This window comes from Grammomys surdaster, unplaced genomic scaffold (genome assembly GCF_004785775.1).
Source record: "Grammomys surdaster isolate TR1022 unplaced genomic scaffold, NIH_TR_1.0 126313, whole genome shotgun sequence".
NCBI lineage: Eukaryota > Metazoa > Chordata > Mammalia > Rodentia > Muridae > Grammomys > Grammomys surdaster.
The window spans coordinates 7,294,134-7,315,022 of NW_021621113.1; the positions used below are offsets into that span (position 1 = coordinate 7,294,134).

General features: G+C 48.2%; 1 protein-coding gene across 1 annotated transcript in view; it reads left to right on the forward strand.

Moving 5' to 3' along the window:
- Positions 1–7,743: 7,743 nt before the first annotated feature.
- The window catches only part of Pafah2 (platelet activating factor acetylhydrolase 2), a 32,102-nt gene continuing 18,956 nt past the window's right edge, over positions 7,744–20,889 (forward strand). Inside the window, exons 1-4 of the mRNA XM_028759757.1 lie at positions 7,744–7,791; positions 14,040–14,174; positions 15,148–15,298; positions 16,054–16,150. Of these exons, the coding sequence (XP_028615590.1) occupies positions 14,085–14,174; positions 15,148–15,298; positions 16,054–16,150 (338 nt within the window). The 5' untranslated portion in view covers positions 7,744–7,791; positions 14,040–14,084. The remainder of the gene's footprint in view (positions 7,792–14,039; positions 14,175–15,147; positions 15,299–16,053; positions 16,151–20,889) is intronic.

Below are 20,889 nucleotides of genomic sequence, written 5' to 3' on the forward strand. Positions count from 1 at the left end.
CAAGTAAACTCTCAAAGGCCTGGAGGGAGCTAGAGAGCAGAATGCGGAATGCCCCGCCCAGCTTCCCTCTGCCAGCTCTCCCTGCTCTGGGCTCCAATGTCCCCCACCCCCCACTCCCAGGCAGGGCTCTGGTGATCTGGAGGTCACACCCAGGCCTGGAGTCAGGAGAGAGGAAGAATATGGGGCCCCAAAGACTTCACTTCCAGTCCTTTCTGTGACCAGGAATCAAGATGTCCCAGCAGAATAGGTACACGGGAGCTTTGATCCTGGCTCTGCTGGTCACTGAGTAAAAGACTCTGACAGGCCACCTGGTCACCTTAGTCTTCTTCTGTTTCCTGCCTACTAATGGGCATGCTATGACTGACATTTTAAATCTATCATGCTAACTGGGTGAGAGTCTAAGCGCCCAGGCACAGACTTGGTCCTTCCTGATGATGCAGTGACATTTGGAATTTGTCAGAGAGAGGACAGGATGACATGAGGATGAATGCCATGGTTTGGATATGAAATGCTGAGTTTGGTTTCTACTGCTGTGAAGAGACACCATGACCAAGGCAACTCTTATAAAGGAAAACACTTAATTGGGGCTGGCTCACAGTTTCAGAGGTCCCGTTCATTATCATCATGGAGGGAAGCCATAGAGGTTTGCAGGAAGAGATGGTGCTGGGGGAGCAGAGAGTTCTACATCTAGATCCGAAGGCAGCTGGACACTGTGCCACAGTAAGCAGAGCTTGACCATAGGAGCCCTCAAAGCTCCATCTCAGTGACAGAATCTTCCAATGAGGCCACACCTCCAATGAAGCCACACCCACCCAAGGCCACACCTCCTAATAGTGCCACTCCCTGTGGGCCAAGCATTCAAATACATGAATCTATGGGGGCCATATCTATTCAAACCACTACACATGCCTAAAACAGGCTCATGTGTCAAACACAGGCTGTTTCTAGCTGGTGGCACATTGGTTTTTTGTTTGTTTGTTTGTTTGTTTGTTTTTGTTTGTTTGTTTGAAGATAGGGTCTTAAATATCGCAGGCTAGCCTTAAATTCATTATGTAGCCCAGGATGACTTTGAACTTCTGCTCCTTTGTCTATACCTGAGATTATAGGCAATACCACCACACCCAATTTTATACTGCTGCTGGGAATGGAACCCAGGGCTTTGTGCACACTAGGCAAGCACTCTACCAGCCGAGCCCCAGCCCCAGCTGAAGGCACCATTGAGAAGTGACTTTTACTCATCGAGGTGCTGACTTTACCATCAAGTTAATTCATCAATGAGTTCAGGGCGGGGCCTGGTTGGAGCAAGTAGGTTACTGGGAGCATGCCCTAAGGGGCACCATTAGGATACAGCAGTGAAAAGGTACCTTGTTCTGGTTGGAGCCAAGGAACGCCACAAAGTCACACCCCATGAAACAGATCTAGGGCAAGAGGTTTACTGCGGGAAGGGGGAGAGTTAAAGGGTGTCTTGGAATGGGGACAGGAGAGAGGGGAGGGGGGAGGGAGAGGGAGAGAGAGAACAGATGAACAAGACAGAGAGAATGAGAGACAGGGAGGGAGAGAAAAGAGAGAGGGAGAGAGAATGAATGAATGAATGAATGAATGAATGAACAGGATAAAGAGGGAATGAGAGAAAGGGGGAGAGGGTGATAGAGAGGGAGGGAGGGATAGAGAGAAGGAGAGGGAGAGGGAGGAAAGGAAAGAGAGAGGGAGAGAGATGGAGGGGGAGAGGGGAGGAGAGAGGGGAGAAAGATCTGGGGCGGCCAGGGCCTCTCATGTACTTGGGGTGATGACCTGAGCTGCTGCGGAGGAGCTGCTGAGAGGCAGGTTGGGGACCATGGGGAGCACCTAATTCAGCAGTGTCCGCACCCCTTCCTGCCGTCTCTGCCTTCCCTCCACATTGAGGTGAGCCACTCTGCACCATTTTGCACTTGCTGCCATGATGTTTCGCCTCACTGCAGGCAAGGAAGCAACTGGACAGAAGCCAGAGCCTGAGTGAAGGCGCCCTCAGCGGCTGGAGGGACTTCCCCACCGAGGCGACTGGGGGTGGGGTAAAGGATATAAGTGGGCAACTGACAGTGTCTGTTGGGACTTTTTCACCCCTGTGTTTCCTTGTTTGAGAAATAGGACGGCTGTTTTCTGTTCTGGAAATAAAAAGGTACGCTCCACTGGAGGATTAAATGAAAAAACAAAACACAACAGCACATGAGACACACAGTGTCTTAGTTAGGGTTTTAGTGCTGTGAACAGACACTATGACCAAGGCAACTCTTATAAGGACAACATTTCATTGAGGCTGGCTTACAGGTTCAGAGGTTCAGTCCATTATCATCAAGGCAGGAACATGGCAGCGTCCAGGCAGGCATGGTGCAGGAGGAGCTGAGAGTTCTACATCCTCATCTGAAGGCTGCTAGGAGAAGACTGGCTTCCAGGCAGCTAGGATGAGGGTCTTCAAGCCCACCCTCACAGTGACACACCCACTCCGACAAGGCCACACCTCCTAATTGTGCCACTCCCTGGGCCAAGCATATACAAACCAGCACACAGGGTTACTCACTGACTGGTACATGTGGTTGGACTCAGAACACAGTTCAGAAACTGACTCCTCTAATGTGAGGGCCAAGTGGCTGGGGCATCAGTGTCTCCGTTGAGCACCAGGGTTGAGTCAGCTAATCCAGCTGGCGTTGCTTTCCTCCATCACTGCTCCATGTGTGTCCCTCCCGATGGTGCAAGCTCCATCGGAGAGGATCATATCCCCTACAGAAGACCATTCCTCGGTCAGGAGTCTGGAGGTAGAGGCTGGAGAGGTGACTTACGGGTTAAGAGGACTGGCTGTTTTTCCGGAGAACCCGGGCATGCAGCACACAAACATCTGTAATTCCAGAGGTTCCCAGCCCACAAACATCTGTAATTCCAGAGGTTCCGACACTTTTGCCCTCTGCTGGTACTGCATAGGTTACACAGACATACCTGTAAGCAAAATACCCATGTGCATAAAATAAAAATAAAGGTTAATATTTTATTTTATAAAAGAATTAGTACGGGGCTGGAGAGATGGCTCAGAGGTCTTCCAGAGGTCCTGAGTTCAATTCCCAACAGCCACATGGTGGCTCACAACCATCTGTAATGAGATCCAATGCACTGTTCTGGTGTGTCTGAAGAGAGTGGTAGTGTACTCACATATATAAAATAAATTAAAAAAAAAAAGAATTAGTACATAAGCACAGAGAAAGCTAGTTTTTGGTCCTCACTGAATTTATTATTTTTTTATTATATGGGCTAAATCCTTAGCGTCTCCGAAAAAAATGAGAAATTAAAAATAAGTTTATGGGCTACAGGTGTAGGTCAGCATTCACACCCGAAATGTGGTGCACACCCGAAATCTCAGCATTCCAGAAATGGAAGCAGGAGGCTTGAGAGTTTAGTGCTGTCCTCAGTTATAAAGCAAGTCTGAGACCATCCTGGGATGCGTAAGACGCTGTCTCAAAGATAATAATAATTTAAAAGATAGGACAGGGGGAGGTGGCTCTGTGGTTACTGCTTTTGCAGAGGATAGCTTTTCATCAACTCATTGATAAGTTATTTCTCCACAAGGGAAATGAGCCAATTCAAGCCAGATTAAATTATATTAAACACAGGTTTATTGGGAAGCAATCTCCAAGGACTGAGGTCAGAGGAGTTGCCATAGGAAGGGAGAGAAAGGGGAGGGGGAAGAGAAAGAGAGAAAGCACAGAGAAAGAAGAGGAGGAGGGGTGGGGCTAGGGAGACCAAAATGTCTGGATTATAGAGGGAAGAGCCTCTGGGGGAAGAGCAGCCTAGCCCCTGAGAAAGTTCAGGGGTGAGGGCAGAGTGTGCCAGGTAGGGACTGAGGGATGCTGGGAAAACCTGGAGGCCAGGTCTGCTTTGATGTGTAAAATACTCACTTCAGGTCCTGGGACCTGAAACCAAGCACTTATTGCAACTTCTTTAAATTTTTAAAGCTCGTTTATTTATTTATTTATTTATTTATTTATTTACAGATATTTATTTATTTATTTATTTATTTATTTATTTATTTATTTATTTTAGCAGTCCCCCAGATAAGCTAGCAAAAGTCCGGACTAGGTAGGAAGTCCTTTGCAACGCCATCTTACTGAACCCTCACTCCCCATCCCTGCAACCTGCTTTACCCTTCCCTGCAACAAGTGTAAATGCAGCGTGCTTCCTGGCAGCTGTGTTCCTCTGGCCTTGGAAGAGAATGGCACTGACATGGGTATCATTCAAGGAGCATAAAATACCATTGTCAACATTTACAAACTATTGCTTGCCCCACTTACGAGAGAAGAGGTTTCCTCTAGGGGCCAGGAAGGTTAGCATTTCTTCTAGGCTCTGCCCAACAGTTACCTAGCAACAGTCAGGTAACAGCGTGGCTCAAGTATAAAAAGATTGCTTGGCCTTCTTTCTCTCTCCCTCTTCCCCTCTCCTCTCCCCTCTCGGTCTGAAACTGCAGTTTCAGAGGATCTGACGCCCTCTTCTGGCCTCTTGTGGCACAAGACACGCATGTGGTGCATTATATATACATAAATTTAAAACATCCATGCATATAAAACAAAATAAATCTTTTTACAAATCAGGGAAAGGGAAACTGGAGAGAGGGCTCAGGGCAGAAGCCCACTTGACATGTAAGCATGAGACTCCGTGTCGACAAGATCATGAACACCAAAATGAAGACCAGCAAAGGACTCAGCTCACTGGGGAAGCAGAGATCAGCGTCTTTATTCTTCGCCATTTTATACTGTCACAGCTCTGGTCACAAAGTACAGTATGTAAGATACCAACCTGCTGTTTGCCCTTCCTTCCTTCCTTCCTTCCTTCCTTCCTTCCTTCCTTCCCTTCCCTTCCCTTCCCTTCCCTTCCCTTCCCTTCCCTTCCCATCCTCCTCCTGCTCCTCCTCTTCTTCATCTTCTTCTTCTGTTTGTTTTTCCAGAGAGGATTCTCTGTGTAACCCTGGCTGTCCTGGAACTCACTCTGTAGACCAGGCTGGCCTCGAACTCAGACCCGCCTGCCTCTGCCTCCCAAGTGCTGGGATTAAAGGCATGCGCCACCACCGCCCGGCTGTTTGTCATTTTTCTTACTGGATGAAGAGCAGCCTTTTCTATGTTACTGATCAAATCTCCACCCACCTGGCTTAGGCACAAGAGAAAGGTTAGTGTTGGCATGGTAGCTGACTGGAAAGAAAGCCTACATTATTGGAGGTCTGCATGCCTGGCTGGAGATAGATGATGGAGATACATCATTTTTGGCTCTTCCTTTCATGACCTGGGACTCTGTGTTGTTATGAGTGCCCCGGACCAGCTTCACAGCCTGGATTAATCAGCCAAAGAGAACCTTCTCTGGTCCACACTAAAATGTTTATGTTCTGTGTCCATCAGCACCAACCACAGCTTTAGGTAAAGCTGTGACCTAATATATTGCTGTTAGCATCCTTCTGATGACCTTATCATGGCTCTGGAAGGATATCTGTGGCAATATGTTCCAGAAGGAAACATATTAGGAACGTAAAGGAAACGTTTAGGTAAAGCAGGATTCAAGACCCTGGTGATTCAAAGGACATGCAGATCTGTTAATGATAATATTTAAAATGGTGGCACCCAAACTGGCTTGTTTTTATGGGGCCACCATGTTCCCGACTAGACAAGCCCTGAGGCCAAGAGCAGCAGTGTGCTCCCACCGATGCTCAACTCTGACCGCAGCTCATGCGGGTCAAAGGCACCAGCCCTGCCACCCACGAGACACCAGTGTGGGAGATAGCTTTGCCAATCTCCCATGCTGTCTCCACAATGCTTGGCTGAGCCCAGACCATCCTGCCATCCACGTGGTACCCGGTAGAGATGAGACTCTAATGCTTAAAGATTATCCAATAGCTTTATATAGTTGGTAATGCTCAATTAACAAGATGCCCACACAATTAGAGGTGTTTCCCAATATCTAACCTTAAATATAAATCGTTACCCTGGATGGACCCACGTGTGGTTCTCTACGGCTCCTACATCTCTTTCCCTCAAAACAGACAAAAACCCCTAAACCAAACCAACAACAAAACAAAACCCACAAAAGATCTTCACTCTGGATGCCATTAATGGTGGAGGTGAAATCTCCCAGCAAGAAGGAAGATATCTATCTGCAAATGTTCCAGCAACTGAGAGGAAGCAGAGATGGGTTGAGAAGACAGGGTCATTAAAGTGTCTTGGAGAGTGAAACTTAGAAACAGGCCAGGAGTAGAGAGCCCACCAGGCAGGGAAGAGTACCTTCAAGACACCAGAATACCAGGTCAGGAGTGGCAAGAACAGTGAAGACCCAGGGTACCCTCGGCTTGCTAACACATTGGTTGCTAGTAGCTGGGATCCGGGCTGGGTAGAGGGGGTGGGGACTCCTACTGGAGGTCCAGTGAACAGCACATCAGTGAGCTCTTTTTTTTTTTTCTTATTTCTTTTTTTTTTTTTTTTTTTAGAGACAGGTTCTCTGTATAGCCCTGGCTGTCCTGGAGCTCACTCTGTAGATCAGGCTGACCTCGAACTCAGAAATCCGCCTGCCTCTGCCTCCCAAGTGCTGGGATTAAAGGCGTGCGCCACCACCGCCCGGCGTCAGTGGGCTCTTAAATGCCAGGGTAAGCAATAGGGACCTCATTCATTAGGTTTTTAGGTGTGTGTGTGTGTGTGTGTGTGTGTGTGCGCGCGCTGTGGTGGTGGTGGTGGTACTTTGACAAAGAGTCTCACTATGTAGTCTAGGCCCAGCCTCTATGTTCTGAACTACAAGGACAGGTGCCCCAACACCCATGGGGTGTTTTTGAGCCTCGTGGATGATCCAGTCTTTTGTTTTGTTTTGTTTTCGAGATGATCCAGTCTTGGTTGACATTATAGGACTCTCCAGTCCGGCCCTCATCTCCTATGTAAGAGTGAATTCACTACCTCTCATCAGAGAGCTACACACTCCCTGTACTACTAATTGGCATTTCTTCCTTTAAGCATCTTGAGGCAGGGCTCCCTTTTCTTACCTCGGGCGGGTGCTATTCGAGCCTCCCGCACTTGCTGTGGCTCGGCCCCTCCCTTTTCTGAATTCTACTAGATAGTGAATTCTGTTAACTCTAGAGACAATATCTTGTTCATCAGTGCATCTCAAAAAACCAAGCACCGTTCACTCAAATGGAGGCGAGTAGGGGAAGGACGGTTGGGTTGTGGATGGACCCCAAGATCCCTCAGGTTCCTCCTTGTTCTCAGCTGAGTCTCCTGAGAACAATGGAAAATCTCAGGTGTCTCCAGGAACAGCTAGATGCGTCCTCGACAATCAGTTTCATATTTTCATAGGAAAAAAAAATGTCTACAGAAATGGAAAACACCCTCTCATCCCCAATCTCCCTGAGAACAAAGTGAAGCCGGGTATGTTTCCAGGCACGCCGGGAACTATCTGAGGACGGGTTAGGCGGAGGGTTACTTCCCAGTACTATAATCCTCCGCTCGAGGCGTGTCACTGCGGCTGCTGCTCCTCAGACACCAGGGGGCGCAATCTCACCGCATCCCGGGTCCTGGCCGATTTCACACCGCCCAAGAGTGTAGTCAGGAAATCTGGGAATTGTAGTCCTGGGAACGACAAGGAGCCACGTTGCGTCCTGGGACTTGTAGTAAACAGGCGATGCGTTTAAATTGGCAAGTTAAGTGAAAGAACTACTACTCCCAGAGGGCCACGGGCTCCTGGGCGGTGTCGGGTTTCCTCCGAGTGACCCTTCTCAGGTAGCTTTTGAATGATCAGCGTGACTGGGTAAGTTTGATTGACCGAAGCTCTAGTTCTTAACGGAGCTCTCCAAAGACCTTTTCATATTCCAGCGTGGGGGCTCTTTGTCTCTCAATCCCGGAATCTGCGCGCTAATCTTTGCTCTTCATCGTCTCTGTTTCCTATTCAGAGAAGTCCTGTCAGAATCCACCCCGCACCTAAGCCCTTCCAGGGTCATCGAGGACTGTCACTCCTTCACCTGAGATTCCTGCCCTGCCCTTGGCTCACGTCCTTGAAAGCAGGCAGCTTTGTGTCCTTCACGCTGTGCTCCACTCTTCGCTGTCTTGTTTTCCATAATGCTGGAAGAAGACACCCAAATTCTTCCCCACAGTGCTATGAACTTGAAGTGGAGCAAAGAACTCTGCCTCACTCTCCCTGACCTTGGGCCAATCATACAGGCTCTCTGGGACTCACTCCTTCCTTCCTCCTCCTCCTCCTCCTCCTCCTCTCCTCCTTCTCCTCCTCCCCCCTCCTCCTCCATCTTCCCCCTTTTCCTCTTCTTCCTCTTCCTCTTTTTTCTTTTCCTCCTTTTCTCCTCCTCCTCTTTCCCGTTTTCCTCCTCCTCCTCCTCCTCCTCCTCCTCCTCCTCCTCCTCCTCCTCCTCCTCTTTTATATCACAGTGTATGAAAGTACTTTGTAAACTGCAAAGCCTCCACAAGCAACAGGGGTTCTCTTGTTGCTGCCCTAGAACGTTCCCGTCAGGCAGCTCTTCTAGTTTTACCGCCTCATTGCTCAATCCCGTCCCTGGAGTTCTTCATGTCTTCATCTAAAACCAGGTTATTTCTTCACTTCCTCCAGAGTCCAAAGATCAGGTAGGCCTCAAGCCCATAGCCTGCAGAGAGCTTTGTCTGAAAGGAATCCCAAGAGGGGTGCTCGTCCTGGACTCTGGCCTGTGATGAGAAGTCCACGGGGTTGGCAGAGGGCCAGAGCTGCTCGCTGGAACAGGAGGCTAGCGCTCCAATGAACACCCTGTTCTTTCCCTTCGGGCTCTTTGGGGCCTCTTTAGTGGGCCTTGGTAGGTGTGTCTCAGGCATGAAAAGCCTGGGAGAGAAGAATTCGTTTTGCCAAAGGATCTATGCCAGAAATAATAGTTGGGTATGTTGTTGAAGGAGCAACAGGAGTGCTGGATAGTTGCTGAGGTTTTTATGCGTAATTACAATGTATCAGGCCTTAGGCTGTATCAGCTTTCTCCTTTAAGCTTCACTTATGAATGTTCCTGTTTTACATATATGAAAGTCAGACTTGGAGTGGTCATATAGTTCATTAACAGAATCAGTTAATAGCTGCCTTATGGAGTCGGAGTGTCTTCCATATGCCAGATATTTTACACACATGATCTTCAACCTCATGAATAGCTGTAAATGACAGGTTTAGAGTTTAAGGCATTTGTTGAAGGTCTCACTGCTGTGGCTGGCTAGATTGTCCAGTGGGTAAAGGTGCTGTCATGTCTGGTGACCTGAGCTCTATTCCAGGAGCCCACATGGTGGAAGGAGAGGACCAACTCCTGAAAGTTGTTTTCTGACCTCCACATGGGTGCCGTGGGACACCCTCCAATAAATAAATAAATTACATACATTGTATAATTATTATGATATATATATATATATATATATATATATATATATATATATATGGCAGAGATTGAATACAAAATCACCTAAACTTCTCTTTTCCCTCTATAGTATAGAGCCTTATTTTTTGATAAATATGATAGATTAAAAAATAATTGACTTGGGGGCGGGCCTAGAGAGATGGCTCAGCACTGAAGAGCACTGGCTGCTCTTCCAGAGGACCCAAGTTCAGTTCCCAGCACCCACGTGGCAGCTCACAACTGTCTGTCACTCCAATTCCAGGGGCTCTGTCACCTTCACACACGTTCATGCAGACAAAACACCAATGCACATTAAAAAAAGGAACTGAGCTGGATAGTGTGGCACATACCTACAATCCTAGCACTTGTGAGGTGGACAAGGAGATCTTGAGTTAGAGGCCTGCTTGGGCTACACAGAGAGACCCTATCTTAGAACGACCAAGGAGAAGAATCAGGGGATTTTAAAATCAAAGCCAAAAGAAGACAAGTCCCTGCTGCTTGTGGTCCCTGCTGCCTGTGGAAAGCACATGATAGGTAGTTTGCCCTACTGGTTAAAGCATGCTCTTTACACCCTGGGGTTCACGTGATGAGGAAAAGCACAAGCGTGCAAAAAATTATTAAATAGCACTCGTTGAGGAAAGCCCTTTTTAAAAGCATGTGTTTATTCTGCATGTGACTGGGTACCTGAGTTCCATGGTAAATGATTGGAGGTCAGGGGCAACTTAGGGTGTGGGGACAGATTTCCTCTCTTCTTAATGTCATTTCTGGTAATTGAACACAGAACACCAGGCTTAGAGGCAAGCTTCTTTGCCTGCTGAGCCATCTTGCCTATATTTGCCAGTGTGTTTCTGGGTGGCCATGGCTGTTTTCCCAGTGAGAAGATAGTGAAGTCCACAGGGTACACTCAGTGTTTGGTTCATGTGTGCAAGCATGTCTGAATGAAAGAAAAGACCCTCCATCTGTGAAAGAACTCTTCAGAGATTCTCAAATTCTGCTGGTCAGAAACACCTAGGACTTAATAAAAAAATAATAATAACTTGGAGTTGGAGCCGGGCGGTGGTGGCGCACGCCTTTAATCCCAGCACTCGGGAGGCAGAGGCAGGTGGATCTCTGAGTTCGAGGCCAGCCTGGTCTACAAAGTGAGTTCCAGGACAGCCAGGACTACACAGAGAAACCCTGTCTTGAAAAACCAAAAAAAAAAAAAAAAAAAAAAACCAACCAACCAAACAACAACAACAAAAATAAAATAACTTGGAGTTGGGATTGTAGCTCTGTGGTAAGGTACTTGCCCGTATGGGAAAGGCTCTGGGTTCTAGCCCAAGCCCCTAAAAAGTTAACAAAAGAAAGAAAGGAAGGAAGGAAGATAGCAAGCATTGATTTCCCTGCAGATGAAAGAAATACACTGTTAGAGATTGCAGTGCAATTGGGTCGTGGGTTCAGAAACCTCTGACGTAGATTTCACATGGATTTACTGGGAGAAGCAAGTCACTGAGGCGGCCAGCCTAGATACTACAGGTCCAGCCACCTGAGCAGTCTGTGCCGGGAGTCCAGCTAAGGGGACAGGGGCTATGCTTAGACCTGAGAGGAGGGAAGGCAGGGGTTTAGGAACTTGTTGCAGTGAACTAGGAGGTCTCATTGGGCCTGGATGAGAGAGAGATTCTGGGCAGGTACTGCCATGAACTGTGGAGCGAGGGCAAGCAGTGGAACACAGCTGACCGACTCCCCTGGAAAACCTCATGGCATTTATGAGAAACAAGGCTGGGTGTCTCTTCTTTGTAGTTTGCAAGCAAGATTGACTTTTACCTCTCTTTCCATCCACCTTGGGCTCAGTCAGCGAGAGTCTGGGGAACTCAGGCTGTCTTCAGGCTAGCCTCAGTCTGGCCAGCTGTCTTCTTTAGGTTTTTTTTTTTTTTTCCCCTAAGCAGAATTTAGCTGATGGCCCCTCTCAGAAGCCTGCTAGGATCACCAGAGTCCTATGCATCTCATCTCCATGACTCTTTTGAAATATACTTCCCTGATGCCTGACCCAAAATCCTGGTCACAAAAATCCTCCACCCTGCCTCACCTTTGCCTGTCCTTCTTTCTTTCCCGTCCCAAATTGACACAGTTGCCAAACTCTATTGTTCCTGCTTTTCTCGAGATCACCAAATGCATCTAGATACTTGTTCAAGCCAGGTACTATGCAAGGCACTTTAATTGCATGGTTTCATTTATCTCCATAGCAACCACAAGGCTGACACAAATCCCCCTTTGTGGATGCAGAACCAGGCTTAGAGAGATCACGTTAACTTGCCTAAGCTAGTTAGCAAAGCAGCTGGATCTCAGGCTTGGGTCTTTCATGGTGGGATGGCTTAGTTGCTAAGGTGCTGGTCTCACAGATATTCAGATCCTTAGGGCTCATGTTAGAAAGAAAAAGAAAGAAAGAAAGAAAGAAAGAAAGAAAGAAAGAAAGAAAGAAAGAAAGAAAGAAAGAAAGAAAGAAGAAAAGCTGGGTGTGGTCACACATGCCTTTAACACCACCCCCAGGAGACACAGGCAGGTGGATCTCTGAGTTCAAGGTTAGCCTGCTGTACACTGCAAGTTCCAAGACAACAGCCTGGGTTACTTAAAGAGACCTTGTACAAAAAAAAAAAAACAAAACAAAACGTAATCCAGAGTCCAGTGAGATGGCTCAGCGAATAGAGACACTTGCCACTAAACATGTTTGGTCTCTGGGACCCTCAAGATAGGAGAGAAGGACTCCCTCAGGTTACCCTATGACACACAGAAGCACATTGTGGGTGTTATGCATTTCCACACATTAAATAAACAAATGTAATTAATTCAAGAAAAAAGCCTGACTTGATGGCATGCTATAATCTCAATGACGGGCAACGAGAGTCCGACGGGTAGGTCCCTGGAAGCCCATGTGGTCAAGCTCCATGTTAACGGGAGACCTTGTCTCAAACAAAAGGGTTGGAAGCACGTGAGAACCAACAGGGGAGCTTGGCCTCCGCATGCACATGGTTACGCTTACCCACGGGAACGCGTGGGAGCTTGCGCGCGTGCACGCGCCTTGTTCTCCCTCTGCAGCCAACACCTACTGCCCCCGTGTCTCTCACGTCCTTTCCTAAATTTCTTTCCTGTCTTCCCCTGCTCTCGGCTCCCACGCTCAGGGGCCTCTCTCTCTCCTCAGAACTCCAGTGGCATTTTATCTCTCTTTATGACAGAAGCTGCAGCTGCTTCGCTGTCGTGTGATCCACTTGTGTCCCACAGCTGCAGTCTTGGTTCTCCAGTGTGAGCACCCAGCCCCCCGGGGGGGGGGGGCGAGGGGAGACCGGCAGAGGCTCCTCCCCTTTCCCCACTGGCTGCGCGGTTCCCAGCCTGCAACAGAACTTAGCTCCTCCTCCTCTTCCTCCTTTTTGTAATGGGTGCCTTAAAATTTGCACTGGAAGAACAAAAGAGGAAAAGGAATAGTAGAAAGAAAATTATCATTGCCTCCTAACATTAAGTAGAGTGACTCTTTTGGGTTCTTGGAGGATTTCCTCTGGACCAGATGATTAGCAGGAAGGTGTGTGTGCGTGTGCGTGCATGTGTGTGTGTGTGTGTAGTAACAGCTGTGACCTTGAGCAGCTCACCGAGTCTCTCAGGATTGTGACTTCTTCAGTAATGTACATGTATGTTCCGAGGCAGGGAGAAGGGGTGATGGCAGGGACCCTTGGTAGCAACCATCTCCAGAGTCTCTTTTTGCCCAGGCATGCTCTGACTTGCACACTGATCCCACAGGACGAATCAGAATATACAAACAAACCACGGGGGGCCCAAGACCCCGCCCATGCAGGTGGTTTTGGCTGTAAGGAATAGGAATCTAACTTGCTTTAAGGGGGGTGGGTTATAAGTTAGACCTCACAGCCAGGGTAACTCTCTCTGCCTTGCTTCTAGAGTCTGTAAAATTGGTCCAGCTACCTCCCTTCTCAGAGAACTGTTGAGAGGGTTAGATGAAGCAGTGTCTATAAGGAGCTTAGTACAGTGCCAGCTGAGGAAGAGCTGGACCTCAGTGGGCGTTAGTAGCCAGGAAAGGGCAACATCTGGGCTGTGGTCACTACAGCAGATATTGTTGGATGGATACACGGTGGGTGCAGTGTCAGTATGTGTTAATCCTGAGACAGGGTCTCATGCATCGCATGAACTCCTAACCCTCCAGACACCACCTCCTCAGTGCTGGGGTTACAGGTGTGTATTGCCACAGCTGTTTTCTGCAATTCTAGGAATCGAACCCAGGGCTACTTGTATGCTAGGACTGAACCACACCCTTGTGGTTTGTAGGTTTTGAGGGATCTGAGGACTAGCTCTTCACCACCATCTCCTCACCCCACCAGAAGGAAATGAAGACTACAGCCTGTGGGGCTGGGAATGGGAGTGGTTGCTAGCATGTGTAAGGCCCTTGGTTTCCACCAACCTTTGCAGAAACACAACCGAAAGACCAGCCTGTAAGCCTTGGCAAAGTAGCAAGCGTAAATAATGCCTGTGATTTAGTGAGTAGCTGGCAGGAAGGTCTGTTGGGGCAATAAGGATGTCAGGAATTGGACAGGGTTGGCATATGACCTAGAGAAGCAACAAGCGAGGAAGAGACCAACAAGAGGCTAGTCTGTGTTCTGCCTTCCAGCCAGCACATTCTGGAACATCCGGCTTTGGTCCAGCTGGTGATGAGATGGGGGCCGGCCAGTCTATATGCTTCCCACCCATCTCGGGACCCCACCACATTGGCTGCACAGATGTGATGGAGGGTCACAGTCTTGAGGTAAGTGTCCCAAGCTCTGTCCCTGTTCTACTCCACTGTGGGGACTTCACCACCACAGGTCCAAGTTTGTAAGTTCTGGGGCGCTAAGTTACAGCTGGGCTGGATTTGGTCATCACCCTTAGGCCTGTCTTCCTGACGTTTTTTTTTAAATTCCTCACTCAAACTATTAGAACCTCCCCAGATGACAGAGCAACTGAGTTCTTTCTCCAGCAAGGAAGAGAGGTGCCTCTGGCTTCAGAGGTAGCTCACAGGCCCTTTCTCCTGTTTTCAGTCCAGGCATCTGATCCTGGAAAGGTTTTTTGATGCCATCCTGATGTAAGGGAATGAGAGGAAGCTCAGTGGGCCACAGGCCACTGTCCTGACTCTACGGCTTGAGTGGGAAGGTGGGATCTTCGTCTTTAGCCTCCCATTCGCTTCTTATTCCTGCCAATTTCTAGGCTTTTCTTTTTCTTTGTTTCCTCTTCCTCCTCTTCCTCCATTTTAACAGTTTTGAGGTTTCTCATGTAGCTCAGGCTGCCACCACCTGGAATGTAGCCAAGAATGACAATAAGCCCACAATTGTCCCATCTCCAGGACTCCAGGCATGTGCCACCATGACCCAGCAAGTTCCTTAGATTTTTGTTCCTGATGGTTGGCCTCACCTCTGTTCTGCAAAAGAGACACCCACTTCCTGGTAACACCTCTCTGATTCTCTCTCCTGACTAAGCATACTGCTGCCACCGTGTTCATCCTAAGAGCAAAGATCTAGTTTCTTCCGTTCGCGCCAAGCCTAGGTCCACAGTATGATGCCATTCCAGGATGTAATTGGACATGCAGCTTGACAGTCGGAAGAGCATGAACCTTCTGATGTGCGAGCAACAGAATTGCTTCTGTTTCTCTGTGCTGGTGTCCAGCCTGGCTGGTACCCAGACTCCTGCTGGCCCGAAAGGCCTAAGCTTCTTGGTCCCAGCAGCTGCTCCTTTCTTTTCTCCAGGGGAGCCTCTTCCGACTCTTCTACCCATGCCAAGCATCAGAGAAGTGCGAAGAGCCCCTGTGGATTCCCCGCTATGAGTACTGCATGGGTCTGGCTGACTACTTGAAGTATAACAAGCGCTGGGTGGGGTTGCTGTTCAACGTGGGTATCGGTAAGGCTGGCCTGGCCCTGGCTGCTTCCCCAGTCGCCTGGTTATGTCCCCAGGAGAAACCCAGGGAGACACAGTAATTCTTTAGCTTGTTCAGTCCGGTCCTTAGTTTGGAGATATGGGAGAGAGTCGAATGCGTGAGAATCTGGGTCATCGGTTCAAATCCAGACTTTGTAATTTCCTGGCAGTGGGACTTGGGAGGGTCACTTACCTGGCTTGTCTGCCAGCTTTTGTAAAGCTGTGTGCCAGGTACGTGTAGAACTAGAACCTCTTGTGTGGTGTTTGTGACCTCAGATGGGACACGGTGCTGGCTGTGGTCCCTAAATCCAGCATGTATTCTTATCCACTCGGGAGACCACCCCCTTTTCCAGTACTAGGGAGCAAATCCAGGGCCTCATACTAGCTAGGTCAGAGCTCTGCCACCTATCACTGAACTACACCCCATCAGCCATACTCCGCTGCTTGCTCCAGCAGCTGTATCAGACACTCTTGGCTTCCAGGGAGCGTCCACTCTCCTGCAGCATGCCCGCTGGTCTTGTTCTCCCAATCCCCTCCCAAAGCCCTACCCCAGGAGTTCCCCATGGCCTTGGCATTTCACAGATCTGCCCCAGATTTCTTCAGTGCTGCCCCTTTGGGTCTTTTTTTCCCTGGTGATTCTGGAGAGGGGAGGACCACATATACCCACCCCTGCCTTTCTCAGGCTGCCTGTGGGATTCGTTATGGGCAGCCAGAGAGTCTACAGCCTGTGTCTCTGGCAGGATCTTGTCGCTTGCCTGTTAACTGGAACGGCCCCTTTAAGACAAAGGATTCTGGATACCCTTTGATCATCTTGTCCCATGGCCTAGGAGGCTTCAGGTAAGAGCTTTGTCCCTGGACCTTTCCTGTCCCTTGCATCATGACCATGTTTTAATGTAGTCTCAAAGGGCTAAATAACAGACATTTATCTGCCTGTCATCTTAATCTCACTGTGCTCCTGGACAGAGCACTGGGTCCTCCTTCCCTAGACCAGGGCTTCGTGAGGTCTCTCACTTGTGACTTGCTTTTGCTTGTCATTTTTGCATGCCTGCCCACTATCTAAGTGTATAAAATAGGAATACGGGTCCACCACTCATTGGTAAGAAATCACAACGAGATAGATTTTTAGGACTCTAAATGATTTGGAATGCATATCATCTTACTACTCATTAAAACCAAAGGAAATTTGCATGCTAACCAGCTGGGTGTGTTATTTTTGTATAAAGAATTGACTCTAAGCTGAGCCTTTGATATCGTAAGACCTAGAGTATCTTTTCACAATAGATTGATTTTTATAATCTTCAATGCTGAGAATTCTGCTTTGCATAAACAGGTAGCACAAAAACAGCAGGAGTAAATTCTGTCTTCATCTCAAGCCAAGATCCATTTAACACTGTGTGTGTGTGTGTGTGTGTGTGTGTGTGTGTGTGTGTGAAACTCAGTTTAGCAACCCAGACAGTCTTTTTTTTAAAGATTTATTTTTGTTCTTTTTAATTATGTGTGTTACGCGTGTGTGCGTGGGTATGTGCATGTGGGGGTAGGTGCTCACGGAGGCCAAAGGTGTCAGATCTGAGGCTGAAGTTACAGATGGCTGTGAGCCACTATGTGATGCTGGGAATCGAACTCTGGACCTCTGTAAGAGCAGCCTGTGCTCTTAACCACTGAGCAGTCTCTCCAGCTTCCTCAGGTGCCAGTCTTTAAAGATACAACATTCTGGGCTGGAGAGATGGCTCAGCGGTTAAGAGCACTGACTGCTCTTCCAGAGGTCCTGAGTTCAAATCCCAACAACCACATGGTGGCTCACAGCCATCTATAATGGGATCTGATGCCCTCTTCTGGTGTATCTGAAGACAGTTACAGTGCACTCATATACATTCAAAAAATAACATTTAAAAAAAAAGATACAACATAGCCGGGCAGTGGTGGCACATGCCTTTAATCCCAGCACTTGGGAGGCAGAGGCAGGCGGATTTCTGAGTTTGAGGCCAGCCTGGTCTACAGAGTGAGTTCCAGGACAGCCAGGACTACACAGCGAAACCCTGTCTCGAAAAAAACAAACAAACAAACAAAAAAAGATACAACATTCTAATACAATACAAAACACAAACAGACTGACTTGATGCTTACACGGTAGGAAAACAGGACAAGCCACTGCTGTCTTTAAGTAGGCCATTGTATTTTCTTATTTAAGCTCGGAGATCTGTGTCAGTACAGTAGGAACACTGCAGTTTGTGACGTTCAGTAGAGTCAGATCTGCGGGCAGGTGTTTCAGACAGCCTCTTTGACAGAGTACGGCATGAAGGTATGCAGAGTGTGCAGTGCACATGTGCATGCAGAACCCAAGGCTGCAGAGAAGTTTCCAGACGCAGCTTTGGCCAAGCACTGTGAGAAACAGCTTGGCTTTACCTCAGCTTTGATTTTCAGTTAATTATTTTTGGCCGACTGGGGATGTGCTAGCCTGCACATGTGGCCTGACCTACCTATGGCCTTTACGTCCTAAGTGGGCTAGGAACATGGCCACTCTCTGAGCCTAGATTTCAACACCTGCAGGCTGAGGGACGTGTGGGTTTGAGGTTTCCATTGGATCGGTCGGTGCCCACTGGAGATGCACAGCCCTGCCACGTCTCTCCGTGTTATGTGGAGGGATATGGTGATGGCAAATTAGATAATCTCTTTCACCAGTTGGGCAACTGGCTTCAATTTCATAATTCAGTATCTAGGCAGGATTGCTCCCAGGACTTGTTCTGTATGTTATAGCTATCTGTAACTTCAGCTCCACGTCTGACACCATGGGGTGTTATTTAGCTTATGACAGCACCTGTGCGTGCTCTCTTACGTTTGTTAGTGCTTGCTCTGGTCATCCGTGAATATATATGTCTGGCTTATATCCCAGAGTGCCACACAGCTCAGAAGCTGCCAACACTCCAACTTTTGTTCAGGCTATAGCCAAGGACACCACTTTTAAAGCTGGCAGTGTGTAGTGGTTCATGTCAGTCATTCTGGAAGGCAGAAGCTGGAGGGTCATGAGTTTAGGCCAGTGTGTGTTGTGTGGTGATACCTTGTCTCAAAACAAAACAAAACAACCACAAGCCTAAATCCCATTTTGATAGTTCAGTACCTTGGAGTTTGCTTGCTTGTTTCCTTCCTTCCTTCCTTCCTTCCTTCCTTCCTTCCTTCCTTCCTTCCTTCCTTCCTTCCCTCCTTCCTTACCCCCTTTCCCCCCCCTTCCCTCTCTCTTCTGTCCCTCCCCCTTCCCTCCCTCTCTCCCTCCCTCCCTCTCTCCCTCCCTCCCTTCCTCCCTCCCTCCCTCTCCCTTCCTTTCCTCTCTCCTTTCAGTGTCAGATCCCTTGGGACTGGAGTAACAGATGGTTGTGAGCCACCGTGTGGATGCTGGGAATCAGACTTGGGTCTCCTGGAAGAACAGATAGTTCTCCTAATCACTGAGCCATCTCCTCAGCCCACTAAATGAAACATTTTCATAGGGTTTTTGTTGTTGTTGTTTTGTTTGTTTGTTTGTTTGTTTGTTTGTTTTGAGACAGGGTTTCTCTGTGTAGCCCTGGCTGTCCTGGAACTCACTCTGTAGACCAGGCTAGCCTCGAACTCTGGAACTCAGAAATCCACCTGCCTCTGCCTCCCAAGTGCTGGGATTAAAGGCTTGTGTCACCACTGCCTGGTGACAGTGTGTTTTAAAGATGATTTATTCTAATTTTAATTATGTGTATGTGTTGTGTTTGCATGTGCATATGCATGTGTGTGTATCGTGTGTGTATTGTTCATATGTATGTGTATGTATGTTTGTATATGTGCGTATGTATGTATGTGTATGTGGTGTGTGCATGTATGTATATGTGTGTATGTATGTTTGTATGTGGTGTGTGTGTGTGTATGTGTGTACATGTGGGGTGTGTGTGTGCACATGTGTATACATGAACATAGGTCCCTGAAGAAGGTTGAAGAGCATCGGATCCCCTGGAGCTGGAGTTACAGGTGGTTGTGAGCCTCCCAGTGTGGTTCCTGGGAACTGAATGTGGGTCCTCTGTAAGAGCAGTACTTTATCAGTGCTTTGGTCACATGTATGATTGTGTTCCGGTGTCTGTCTTCCCTGCTAGACTGTAACCTCAGTGACGACAGACACCACTCCAGTCTTCTCTGCCCCAGTGCCTAGGACAGTGTCTCAAAGTCATAGTTTCCCGGTAGTTTCTCATCCCCGAAAAACACAGGGCTGTTTTGCTGGATTCTCGTTCATTCAGCCAACTTCTGGAAGCACCTTTTGTATGCTGACCCCTGGCACTAAAGGAAAGTGGGAAATCTGGCCGCACACACATCCAGAAGCTGCTCACCTTAGGAGTCGGTATACAGGCAAGCATGACTAGTGGAGGCTGGAAGTGGAGACTAGGTTTGGAGATGAGGCTGGTGAGGCAAGTGAGCGATTTCTCTGCTGGTTTCTTTTGAGGTAAACCGAGTAGAAGGGTTCCTGCCTTCAGAGCCTGTGTTTGCTTGCATGTGCACACGTGCCTGTGAGCATGTGTGCATGTGTGCAAATGTGTTAGTTAGCCTACCAGAAGGAAGCTAGGAAGCACTCCCTCGCCACCCATAGCTCTGCTGGAGAGAGCCGTGGCACTGCCATGCCATTCCTCAGTGAGCCGGTAGGAACTTCTTTCAGTAACCAGGAGTGAAATTCCACGAGAAAGGGCAGGAGGGGAGTGGTAGCCAAAGGTCAGTCCGTCTTTAGTTTCTCTGGCTAATTTCACCTTGAAATCCTTCCCTGGTTTACAGATGAGTGTCTTCCCATCCTAGGAGGAGCATGTGCATGTAGACACCACCTCACTGGCTTCCAGAGTGCCACTATTCCCTGTGCTCCCCACATAGCCCTCTGAAGTAGGCAGATAGGAGCCACTGGGCCCTGAGCAGCAGGCAGCGACGTGTCTACTTTACACAGTATACCCTGAAGGGATCCAGAACCGCTCATCCTGTTCACCACCTCTCTGGAAACACGGGAGACATAGAAAAGAGATGTTACAAACCGACTTTCCTGTATAAGTTAGAAAAGTGTTTAACAGAAAGCCCCAAACATTGGCTTCTAACACATGATCAGATTCCTTCCTTGCCTGGGTCTTGGTGCATGCCTATACTCACAGCCCCTGGAGGCCCAAACGAGAGAATGCTGACTGTGAATATGGCCTAGACTGCAAAAGAAGAAAACACCACCAACCACCAAACAAAATGCTTGTATTTCTCTCTCAGTTAAAGCGAGCTATAAGGGCTGGGTATGATGGCACCTGCCTTAGCCCAAGCACTGAGAAAGTAGAAGGAGGAAGACCTGGAGTTCATGGGCATCTTCTGCCAAGTAGTGAGTTTGAGGCTAGCCTGAACTACAGAAAACTCTGCAGCAAAACAAGAAATGAGGGTGGGAGCCAGGGATAGACTGTTAGGGTTGCTTTTGTAGTTATATGAATGGAACAGGCAACCGGACCTTAAAGTTACCTCCTGACCTAGGATGGCTGCTTTTGTTCCAGTCCTTATGTCTGCATCTCATTCGTTAGAACTGTTTGCTCCAGTCTAGGCTGCCAGCTCTGTGT